We start from the raw sequence: 12,813 nt of genomic DNA on the forward strand, positions 1-12,813 counted from the left end.
AGTGGTCAAGGGGGTCTGGGGTTCCAAGTTTACGGTTCAGTCAATTAGGCCTAAAACAAATTAAGCTTTGGTCCCATTCCAACCACTTGTTAGTGAGTTCTAAAAAGATTATTTGCACTTCCGGAAACTGTTATCACTTGCGCCAGTGGTGTCCTAGGGGTCCGGGTTTTTTCATGCCCGGGTCAAATCATCCTAATTATCCGTCCTATGATATTCATCAAGTTAAAATTCTTAGTTTCCATTGGGAGGGGGTGGTTATCACTATCGTAACCGTCTTTTAGATTTAACCATAGGAGGGACTAATTCTTTCAAGATTTGGACTTATTTTGGGACTCGACCGTCTGTGTACTTTTCACTTCTCGTATTTGATAGTGAATACCAAGCTACGTACAACTCATTAACCTTCACTATGCTGCATGCGTTTGTCAAATTAATCTATATCTGAGTTTGGCGAAAAAGTGTTAGGATCACCGATCCTACAGCTGACATTGCGTGTGAGAAAAAAAAGGGTTTAAGGGTTGTTTCAAAAATCACCGCAGATATCTTGAAGGTTTTTGGAATTTAAGATCGACAATAAATTACGCTCAATTTCGAAACAAAATAAGCTTAGAATCTCAGCATTTGTATTTTAAAACAAATTTTGCAAAGTTTTTGCTTTTCTTTGAAATTAGTTTTAGCCTGTTCATTATCCAGAAACTAAAACAATATTAAGCTACAAGACAAATTCTGAGGCTTTCGTTCTCAGAACTTAATGGCAAGATAATGCGATCAAATGAACACCTGTACTCTGATTTCAGTCAATCTATCAATTTGGTGCAGATTATAAGCTAAGGAAAAATTATTGTACATTTGTCAAACAATATTTCCTTTTTCAGTGACCTGCTATGAACAGATTTATAAAAATTTACAGATACGGTTCTCAAATTTTTTCTCAATTCACGCACAAAGTGCTTTACGAAGCAGAAATTACATAATAGAAGAATTTCCATGACAAATATTGTTTGTCTAGTCACAAAAAAAAATTGGCAGACAAGAAAAATGCATTTAATTGTTATTAAAATGTTGTTCAAGTTACATGTTTTGATGAAAAGCAATCATTGTTTTTCTGATTCTAAGTTAGAAAATTTGAAAGCAAACTATTTTAAAACGTAAGCTTTTGCTAACATTAACGTTCTACGCACGTAAAACATAAAATTACGAAAAAACATGTAAGAAGAAATTACTTTATTTTCTGTTCAAATTACTTTTCGTATATTTTCAATCTCATTGCATAGTTATACGACGTGTTTTAGACTTCGTAAAATCCTAATTTATCAACTTGCTTTTCCTCATTAAAAAAGAAAGTTTAAATCGAATCTCTTATTAATTTACTCAATTTATAACTGATAAAATCAGTATCAGCAGAAAAAACATTGAATTGATTGGTTTTATCATCTTTTTTTTACAATGGCGACGAAATCAAGCAGTGAGACTGGCGTAGCGTCTCATCACGTTCCTCAAAATACCCCGAAACCCCGCGAATCGAAAAGCTCCAAGGCCTCCAAAATCAAGAAGAACGTTTTCATTTCACACAGCACCGAAAGCGACTATCTGGAGCGGAAATTTGTGACAGAGTTTGTGTCGACTCTGAAAACCGAGTACAATTTAGAGAACGACTTGTGGTTTGACATCCACGAGAAGTGTTTGTTCACGTCTAGTTGGATGTCTTTGAGACTTGAGAATGCTGAAAAATGCAAATGTGCGGTGGTTGTGCTGTCAAATGCGTACATGGACAACAGGTAAAGGCTTTTGACTCTACTTTGAGACTACTTTTTTTGGGTAAAGTATTATATTTGATATTTGTCGACACAATTTTCGAAACTTTTTTGAAAATCCACCCCCCCCCCCTCTCGAGAAAATCCTACAAAATCCGCCCCTGATTGTAGTTAATGATTAACGTTCAGAAAACTGAAACTCTATTTCCGAAATTTAAGAAAAAATTAAATATATTTAAAAAAATAACCTCTCCCAATTTTTAAAAGGGGGAGTTGAGTTCAATTATTTTGCATGCTTAATAGTCTGTACCTTCAATCAGTCTGTGATATATAAGATTACATACTACGGTATCATTGGAAGCAGGAGGGCTATTGATCTCAATAATTGCCAAGGAGAAGAAATTCGTCACTATAAGAAATTTAGAATATGCCTAATCATTTAAGGAGTCTTTTATAGGAGGGATACTTTTTCTAATATAGCGTACAATAGGAGTTGGTGACAGTTGAAGAAAATAGATTCAGGGGCTTTTTAAGTACTTTTTTTTTAATAAATGCCCTTTACAAGGCAGTGTGTGAACGAACTGAAGACGATTTTGGAACGAAGTCGTCAGAACCCGAAAGGCATCAAAGTGTACGTGGTGTTGTATGAAGCGGCCGAGTTGTCCTCTGCCATCAACGAGCAGATCAGCGGGAAGGTGGATTTGAGTACATATGACTCAGACAACATCAGTGAAAAAGTTAGATTTTTTTACTGACCAATTCAAAAATAGCTGAATCTTTTTGTCCCATTTGTTGTATAGAGTAATTGAGTTCATTTCGGAAGCTGTCAATCAAATGTTCACTCTTGGTGCTAGACTAATTGATTAGCAGGTGTTTGTCCTTGGAACAGTCTGTCACCCTTGGATACTGTTTCTAACCACTCTTTATGCTAACTTGTGAGATTAAGTTGACAATCTCTTCTATCGGAATTAACAATTGGACAACGACAGTTTTACCTTCTCGACATGGCGCAGCCAGCAGGATCAGGTGGGGGGAAGAATCCACTGGGCATCACGGGCTTTTGGCCAGCAAAATGCACGGAACCGCCAATGTTGTGGGAATTCTGGATCAACAGATTCCAATGGGGAATGGTCGCAAAGCACTCACTAAACCCGATGAACTTTTACTTCGCCGCGACACTCACAGAGGCCCAAATTACTGACTTGCCCGCGGAAGTAGACGGAAAAAATCGGCGGGTATCAGAACAGGTGTTGATTTCGAACCTGTATTTGTGTCTGGGGGAAAAGGGGCAGGATGAACTGCACCAAAGACGACCACACCTGGATCTCCAGACGATTCGTTACCCACGGATGATAGACGCGCTGGAAACGGAATTTAAGAAAGAAAGAAATGAAACATATGAAACATACCAACTCCTTTCTCGTAAGCAATTTATCAATGAAAGCTTGGAGCAATTCCATTCCGTACTCAGCGGATTGGCAGCGCGGTGCAATTTTGGAACACTAGAAGACCGAATACTAAGAGACGTATTCATTGTTAACATGAATAATCGGGATGCACAAAAGGAACTATGCAGGTCGACGAAAACACCTGAGGAAGTGTACCGGATAGCTCTCTCGTACGAGAGGGGTAACAAGTATGCATCATCATATGTTGCCACGGGACCAGTGGGGGCCCCAGGATCATCATCAGGAGGCGGAGGAATCCAGATAAAATCGGAACCAGTCGGAATAATCCGTGGAGGTTATCGGAACAATCTTGCAAGGGGCCGGGGCTCTTACCAAGGGCGAGGATTGTATCGAGGCAGAAATCTACCAATAACAACAAATGTTATAACTGCGATCAACAAAATTTCACCAGGGAACACTTGGACAGATGCCCAGCAAAGGGGATTACATGCAGTTTTTGCCACAAAATTGGCCATTTCGATCGAACCTGCAGGGGAAAACGTGGAAACCAGCGGGGACAGGGAGCCGTAGGAATGATACGGGAGAATGGCGACAATCATCACCTAGAAAATTCGGCGGACGAAGAAGCATCACAACATGCAAGTTCCCTTGGATGGGTTAATAAGAATCCAGTGGTGCACTCGTGGGACTCAAGCAGCTCCGACGGGGACTATATGGTTATGGCCATAAAACGAAAAAGAGTCACAGAATTGAAAGTTGCTGGGGCACAATTGCCGATCAAAGTCAATGGGAAACCCACTCGAGTGTGGATCGATAGCGGGTCCCCAATTTCAATTTTCACCATCGGAGAATTGCGGAAAACTTTGGGAACATCAGGAGTAAAACTGGACAATCTTACGGAGGAGGACAATGCTTTTCGGGATTATGGGAACAATCCACTACAGATGATTGGAACAATGGCAGTAACAATACAATCAAACGGCTGGAAGATCCATGCAAGGATAAAAGTAATCGGAGGGAACCGACCATCAATAATTGGAAGAGATCTGATGCCCCAACTAGGACTCCAGTTGGTGCAACAATCACCAGGGGACCACATAATGTCCATTGAAGAAGGCAGCCAGGACGCACTGGAACCGGAGGGGGAGTTGGATTCATGGCAAACATATTTCAGTAAGCAGTTTTCAAACTTTTTTAGCAGGGTAGGGAAAATAAGAAACTACAAAGTACAAGCCGAATTTTTTGAAAACCTCACCCCAGTTCAACAGAAGGGGCGTCGAGTCCCGATTTCGTTGCAAGAGAAAGTGGATGCAGAAATTGACAAATTACTGAAACAGGGTCATTTCGAAAAATTATCCGAATGCTCGGACAAATATTTTGTGTCCCCAATAGTAATAACAGTAAAAAAGGATGGGTCCGTGAAACTGGCACTCGAGTCGAGGGAACTAAATAAACAAGTGCATAAGAATAAATACCAAATGCCGAATATCGAGGAACTAATGGACACGGTTGGACAAACGATTAGCGAAAAAAAACAGGGAGACATATATTTCACAACAATGGATTTAACATATGCTTATGGCCAACTGCCACTAAACGCTGAGACGAGCATACAGTGCAATTTTTCTCTTATTGGAGGCCGCTCGACGGGTACATACCGGTTCAAAACCGGATTCTATGGTCTCACTACAATGCCCGCGGAATTCCAGCGCGCAATGGATTGTATACTCGCTGAATACCCGCAAGCGCATGCGTTCATCGATGATATTTTGGTCGTAACCAAGGGAACGGCGATAGACCACATAGCGACGGTAGAGAAAATTTTAAAGAAACTGGATCGTGAAAATATGTCCCTAAAATTGACAAAATGTAAATTCGCCCAACGAGAATGCGAATGGCTAGGCCATAAAATAACCCCGAGTGGAATTACTCCATTGGTTAGAAAAACAGAACCAATAGAAGCGCTAACGCCGCCACGGACTTTGTCACAATTAAAATCGTTTATGGGGTCAATTCATAGTTTGCACAAGTATCTGCCGGCATCGGCCGAATCATCGGCACCGCTGCGACCCCTACTAAGCAAAAATAATGAATACATTTGGACACCTGAATGCCAGAACGCGTTCGAACACCTTAAGAAACACGTTTCTAACATTGTTGAATTACGGCATTTTGATATCCACAAAGACATTCGTATAGTGTGCGATGCAAGCCATAACGGGCTCGGCGCGGTGTTGGAACAGTTAGGACCAGAAGGATGGCGCCCAATCTCGTTTGCGTCGCGATATCTTAACGAAGCGGAAAAGAAATACTCAACAAACGAATTGGAAATGTTGGCAGTTGTGTGGGGGGCTGAATACTTTAGAAATTACATACTGGGCCGAAGTTTTTTGATCGTTACCGATCATAAAGCCTTAATATCCCTTTTGAACGGTAATAACAAGAAAAATAAAACGATGTTTAGTCGTTTAACGCGCTGGTTAGATCAACTAATTCCTTTTGATTTTCAAATTGAGCATAAACCGGGGGCTAAAATTGGTTTGGCGGACTACTTATCACGTCATCCAAGTAGGGAAGCAACGCCAATAAGTACGTATGATAATATGTTTACGGTGGCAAAGATCAACCTAATTCGCACTGCGCTTGGCTTTAATACATCCAAGGGACCAAATACATCCAAGGGACCAATTTGTACAGCGGATAATAAGCATTCTATAAATAGACTGGAAGTTTCGTCACAAAATGACTCGGTAGAGGGCGGAAAAACATGTAAGCGGAAATCAACCAATCAGATTCAAACACGTGGTTTAAGCCGACGGCTACGCGATATACGCACTGGATTAGTTGGGGCTATTATTCAATCAGAACACAGTTGTTCAAAATTATATAAATCCAACTCTCAAAATCCAAATTTACTTAAATCCAGCCCTCAAATTTCAAAAGCAAATATCATTATGGACCGCAGCATGCGCAAATGGCAGAAATTCCTTAAACAACATCCAAGTCTGAATAGTAGTAGCGACGAAATCGAAGAATTGCCCCCAAATGTATCACTAGAAGCCATTACCAAAGAGACAAGATCAATACGCACAAATACAACTCTCTCGTTACCCTCGGAATTCAAAGGAGAAACAGTACCACCAGTGGACCCAAACCTTGTATGTATGTCAATTATCCCGCGAAATTGTAAGATCGTTAACAAAGCTACTTCATTACCTGACCTGTTTAACTTAAAATTCATAGAATCAAATTATGTATCGGACCCCCAACTGAGCGCTATTCGCTATCTCATTGTTACACAAGATCCGGAAATTCACGAAAAAGTTACTCAAATGAATCGTTATTATGCCCAATTCGTCAATGATTTCTCAGTAAAGGAAAACGTAGTTTGGATGGATGATAAGTTAGTAATTCCAATTAACCTTCAGTCAGCAATTAATATCCGAATCCACGCGTACCACCACGGGAAATCAAATATGTTCGATGCCGCAAAAGATGTCTGGTTTGCCGAAGGGTGCCCTGAATGTACTGCAGCTGGTAAGAACTTAAAGACGTTAATAAATAAAAATCAACTGGGATCGGTACCGGAACCAATAGAACCAAATGAATCAGTCCAATTAGATTTTTGGGGCCCCATCAATTACTTAAGCGAATCCCCAAAATATGTGCTAGTGGCGGTCGACCGGTTCTCTCGTTGGCCATCGGCAATGGTCTGTGGAAATAATCGATCAGACAAAATATTGAAATTCTTGAAGAGCTATATATCAAACCACGGGGTGCCACGGAAAATCCACATTGATCAGGGAACTAGTTTCATGTCAAACGCGATTAAAGCTTTTTGTAATGGGGAGGGCATTGAAATCATTAAATCACCGGTAAACGACCATCGAGCAACCGGGTGCGTCGAGCGTACCATTGGCAGTCTTAAGAACTCTATCCTTACCTTTGCTCACGAAAAGATTCCTGAACCCATGGAGAAAATGGTCGAACGGGCCCTTGGTGCCCTCAGATTCTCAAAAAACTCGACACTTAAAATTTCGCCCTTTGAATCCCATCATGGTAGAGAAGCAAACACAGTTTTACGGAATCTTACTAGAAAACCATCGCTGCAAAATTTGGATTGGTCACGGGTTATAAAAACAAAAAATGCTTGTTTAGATGCCACCGATCCTAATGTGCAAGATATGCCCCATCCAGCTAATACAAACTGGAGTGTAAGATCAGACCTCGCCTACGATATCAAAAACAGGACCCATGCACGACGCCTTACAGTGGACCAATCCGCGAATCAAGACGACGAACCGTCAATACTCAGAAGTGCGAACCCCAATGGACAACCGGGACCATCCGGATTGTTGTTTCAGCGAACTGGGAACAAAAACCTAAAAAGGTATAGACAAATTCATTCTAAAATTAAATCTGAGAGTACACATACACTAACGTTAGACAATGGGGTTGTGCTTAGGAAATCGGGAGTGGCCACGAAGCCCATACCAAAGAAGTCTAAAATTGCAGCCAAATCGGTATTACCGGTACCATCGAGCGAAGTGAAACAGCGAGCCATTCAAACAGCATTACCACCGCCGACTCCGCGCGAAGTAAAGGAACGATTAGCACAGCGAATTGCGAAAAAGAAACGTGAGAGGACCGGGCGCCGTTTCGAAGATACCGACTCTGAATCAGAAGACAGCGAGGACTTACCGATTATCTCGGTAAAACGAGCCAAACAGCCTTTAACTACCACCCCTGAATCACCTATAGAACGCTCAGCAGCAACACTACCAGAGGCCGAGGTTGGAACTGACCAGGACACCATTCCGGCACAAGGCGGCGAGTTGGATAATCAAAATCCAAGGGAGCAAGGAATGTCCAATCCAGGGGACCAGTCGAAGCCGATCACAGCCAGTAGGAAAAAAGGAGCCTCATCAAAGAAAGCAAAGCTGGTCTCATACAGCAGCCAGGGGGAGAGCCAGGACGAGACATCATCCACGACGTCTAGAAAAAGCGGGCGCAGAAGAACGGCGGTCACCAAGATTGGGGGCGTAATGATTGACTTCATCAATCAAAACAAGGAAGGAAACAAGTGAGTTACAAAACTTTCTGAAAAACTGTCCTAACCCAGGGAGAGGGTGAGTCATTAGTGACTTAAAACTCAATTGGTATCACTGCTCAGTGATCTTTTAGTTGTTAAAAGTTGTCATTATTAAAGTCTAAATTGTATCCAAACATGAAGCTAGTAATTCTTTTCAACCATCTATGATCAATCATTTCAGTCATTAAAGTCAACCAGCGAAACCATTTCTACTCAACTAAAGTTTCATTATCGAAGGGGAAGTGTTGTATAGAGTAATTGAGTTCATTTCGAAAGCTGTCAATCAAATGTTCACTCTTGGTGCTAGACTAATTGATTAGCAGGTGTTTGTCCTTGGAACAGTCTGTCACCCTTGGATACTGTTTCTAACCACTCTTTATGCTAACTTGTGAGATTAAGTTGACAATCTCTTCTATCGGAATCAACAATTGGACAACGACAGTTTTACCTTCTCGACACATTATATGCAACACCTCGCCGAGATCTATGTCACAAAATATATAACGCTTGCAAATCGAAAACGCAATGAATACCTAACGCACTGTGATTTTATTGTAATCCTAGAGTATTGATTATTTGAGGGAAGGGCTATAACGGCGAAGAGTTGCCATCGTGAGCAAATTACCATTTTTTATTAAAAAGAGGCAAGCATTTTGCACAAAACAATTCAATCTCATTTAAAATTGAGCGATTTGATTTCATTAAATTGTTCACACTTGATGACTTAGCTAGTTCCAAATCTATCAACTAAAATGATAAGTTTTTATCAGATTTTCATCGCGACTGGCACGCTTGGACCGCAGATAGAGAAACGTTTCGCCAAAAACCCAACATCAGATAAGGGCATCGGAACATCCGACGCACCGCCGGACGAAGGCGCGGAGAACAACTCGGAATACAAAAAGAAAGCATTGCTCCATTGGGAGGTGAGTTAAATCGTTGAAAAATGAAGTTCGTAGAAGGCAAATTATTCTCAAAACGGTCCGGAGCGGAGCTAACACGGCGCATTCGATATCATATGAGATTAAAAGACACAAAACTGGCTTTTTAATCTTTATTTCAAATTATTAATTCACTCTTTTAGGAAACAGAAAATTCTTCGGCGCAACTTATTGTATTGTTTCAATGTTTCCACAGGTGGTATGCTTTTTGGCAAGTTCGGTGCCCGTGACGTCATAAGCAATTAAAAGTATAAAGTATTCAGGAATAACTTAGTTGATAACTCATAGGTGAACGACGTTCAAAACTGGCTGAGGTCAAAAGGAGTCTCTGATTTTTTCACCGACGCTTTCCTGGAGCGAAAAATTGACGGATTTCTACTCGCTTCACTCGGCGAAAAGGAACTGACCGACTATTTGCTGATCGACAAGCGACACATCAGCAAAAAGATCCCAGAGCTGGTTCAAGAAAGACTGAAGCAGGATTTGAACAGAGAGGAGGCTTGGCATTGTAGGCTGAGTAACACGAAAGAGAAACCGTCCACAATTTACATCATTTTCGACCCGAAAGACATCGCGATTGCGTTCAACGTACAGAAGTATTTTACTGCAAAAGGTAAAAATTTCACAGAAAAAATTTCGGCTATTAAATTTGACTTTTGATTAGTCAGGATTGTTTTGAATACATTAGAAATGTGGGAAAATTTTGTTAACTATGTTGTCACAAAAAGATTTTAAAAGACCAAACCGAAATGCCGACCACGCTACCAGCAAGGAGACATTTAAGAGTATCTTTGGAATTTTTTTCAGTCGAACAATTGTGTTTCAGTGTTCAGTGATCTCTTGCCGCTGAAAAAATATGTGCCAAAAAGGATAGTTTAAGGATTTTTGAGCACTTGACAATTTTTGGGTAGAGAATTTTGACAAAAAGCTTGCATACGTTTTCAACAGTTTCGTTGTAATGCAGGTCAAAAAAGAATTTTGCCCTCTCAAAATGATTGAGTGACCTGGAAAAATATGCGGACTCTTTTGATGACATAACTCTCGATTCTCGACGGATCATTTGAATGTACCCTTAATATGAACACAAGATTACTATATTTATCTATTACAGGGTTCAATGTGACATACCATCAGAAACTGGGTGCATCCAGAGAGGAGTTCCTGATAGCCAATGGACCAATCATGGCCCAGTGCAGCAACTTCCTCGTCATCGTCAGCCAATCAGGAGCCGGCTCTCCCTTTGTGTACAACGAAGTAGTGTTTGTCGAGTGGATGGAACGAAACTTGTGCACCATTCTCGTTCGAGAAGAGGCATGTGCTCGTGAAAGCTTACATTTAAAACATATTCAATTTCGGGATTGTGGACGCTTCTTTTCTCAAGGATTCGACTTTTGGCTGCCCGATCCTAACATTTTTCTAAATGTGCCTTTGCCATATATACTCATTTTGAGCGGTAAAGGCGCAATTTTCTTAATAATATTTTCACAAAAATTTTTTTTTAAAAAGCGCCATTTTTGGCCTGTTTTTTTTCTTAAAATTTGCTTGCGGGCAAAAAAAGTGGTCAAAATAGGGTCTTCAAAGTGATTTTTGAGAGCTCTGAAAATCAATTTGGTCACTTGGAAAAAGTCGAAAAAAATGTTCGAGATTTTTTGAAAATTCGCCTTCCTCTTCGAGAATCTTAAATGCGCCACTGCCCTGAAAGGATCCTCAGCAATATCTTAATTGATTTTCAAATTTAATACAGCTGTTAAATTTACAGGGAATCGAGTCCAAAATGAGACCAGGTCTGAAAGCCATCCTTCAAGACAAACCTGCAGCCACTTTAAACATGTCATCATTTGGTCAGGACATGGAAGTAGTGGAGTACCTGGTCACTCCTGCGAACCCTATTCCCTCCAATGTAGTCCTCCAGCAAGAGTATGTTTATATGTTGACTGAAAATATCAGGTTCCTGGTGGACTTCCTGGAGTCCAGTTCCTTCGGAGACTTGGATGCGAACTCGGCGATTCCCTCTGTATTTATCAGTTATCATTGGGATATTCAGGTAAGCATGCACTTATCAGAACATCATCTTATAAGACCAATAAAATTGTCTTGCCGAGGAAAAGAAACAACATTGTAGCTGTTCATCTCATTAGCGAGAACCTTTGTTCTGCATCTGATTAAGACCTACATGTACTTTCTGGTATTTTTTGGGCTGAGAATTGTTACCTCACCTTCGCAAGTACTGATCACGAACCTCGAACCACCTTTCTTATCACCCATTATAATGCAGCGCAGAAAATAAACCAATGGGAAGTTTAAACTAGAAGAGACTTTAGGTTTCTATTTGTGGTGATTTTCTGTGATATTCAGCTTAAGCAATCCGTGCCAAAACACCTAAGCTTGCCTAAGATAGCCGCGTTGAACATTTACAAGCATTATTCTTTGATAAATCTGGATTACAATCATAGCTTACAAGAACCTTTTTAAGGTGCAAGCTTACAAACTGTCTGAACTTCTGCAGTACTACGGGATCCCAAGCTGGGCAGATTTCAGTTCAGCAGCCACTCCTCAGAGAAGCCAACCTTCTTCCTCTAAAGGGTCGTCAAGCAGCCACGCCTCCAAACCCTTCGAACCCGCCAAACTCGACAACCTTCAGAATCAAATCATCAGGAACATCCGAAAATGCACTGTTGTTCTGTGTTGTTTCTCGGAAGAGTATTCACACTCGAGTAATTGTCACAAAGATCTCTATACAGCCATGACAGTCGGCAAACCTATCATTCCAGTTTTGTTGACAAACACGAAGTTTCCGCCCGAAGCCCCGGCTGAGGTTCGAACTCTGATGCAAAAATACACAGAAAGAGTTCTGGATTTGTCAACTGGCAGGCTGTTGCAACAGAATTTGCCGAAGCTTGTTCAGACTATTCACAGAGTCAATAATCTGTGATTTACAACGAAAAACGATAGTTGACATCATCGCATAATCATCAAGTTTCCAATACGAAATTGGACAGCAAATTTTAATATAAAATTACCATTTTGTTAGCATTTCATTACACAATTTGTGAAAAAGGCAACTTTTTAAATTCCAGTCAAGTTTGCTAAGACAACATAAGCTTAGAATGCTGCTGAAATTCTAAGAAAATGGAAACTTTAGTTTTTGTCACTTTCGCTTTAAGAAGAACGAATTTTAAATTGAAATGCGCGGAGCCCAAAAGACAGCATAAATTGAGTTTTTTTTTTTCACATGAAATCGGGTTTTTAAACGAGTGAGCATACTAGAACAACACTTTCTGAGCAAATTGACATTTATTGCACTACGAGACCTGGATAGGTGCACAATTTGGAGTGTTTAGGTCTCTGGCATCTAGAGACAAGTGTTAAAACGTGTTAATTATTTTTGGAACGATTAAAGAAAACAAAGAAAGATCAAACAGGGCGTCCTTATTGCGGAATCAGCCTATAATTCACACAATACATAGTTTCACCTAGTAATGTACACTAAAATTGGACACACTGAACATGAGCATTCGAGCGTTCGCTATTCGAAACAAGGATGACGTGCTCCTGTGCTATTATCACAGAAGGCTCCGACCACATAATTAAAAAAATAATGTTTGTTCGAAATTAAA

At 40.5% G+C, this 12,813-nt stretch overlaps 1 protein-coding gene across 1 annotated transcript; it reads left to right on the plus strand.

Moving 5' to 3' along the window:
- Window positions 1-1,151: 1,151 nt before the first annotated feature.
- Window positions 1,152-12,337, plus strand: LOC134843874 (uncharacterized). The gene is made up of 7 exons (XM_063860190.1): window positions 1,152-1,778; window positions 2,320-2,491; window positions 9,026-9,181; window positions 9,485-9,809; window positions 10,308-10,507; window positions 10,956-11,240; window positions 11,670-12,337. Exons 1-7 carry the CDS (start codon window positions 1,447-1,449, stop codon window positions 12,126-12,128), a joined length of 1,929 nt encoding a protein of 642 aa, XP_063716260.1. The 5' UTR covers window positions 1,152-1,446; the 3' UTR covers window positions 12,129-12,337.
- Window positions 12,338-12,813: the final 476 nt, after the last annotated feature.

Source organism: Symsagittifera roscoffensis, chromosome 4, assembly GCF_963678635.1.
Source record: "Symsagittifera roscoffensis chromosome 4, txSymRosc1.1, whole genome shotgun sequence".
NCBI classification, from domain to species: domain Eukaryota; kingdom Metazoa; phylum Xenacoelomorpha; order Acoela; family Convolutidae; genus Symsagittifera; species Symsagittifera roscoffensis.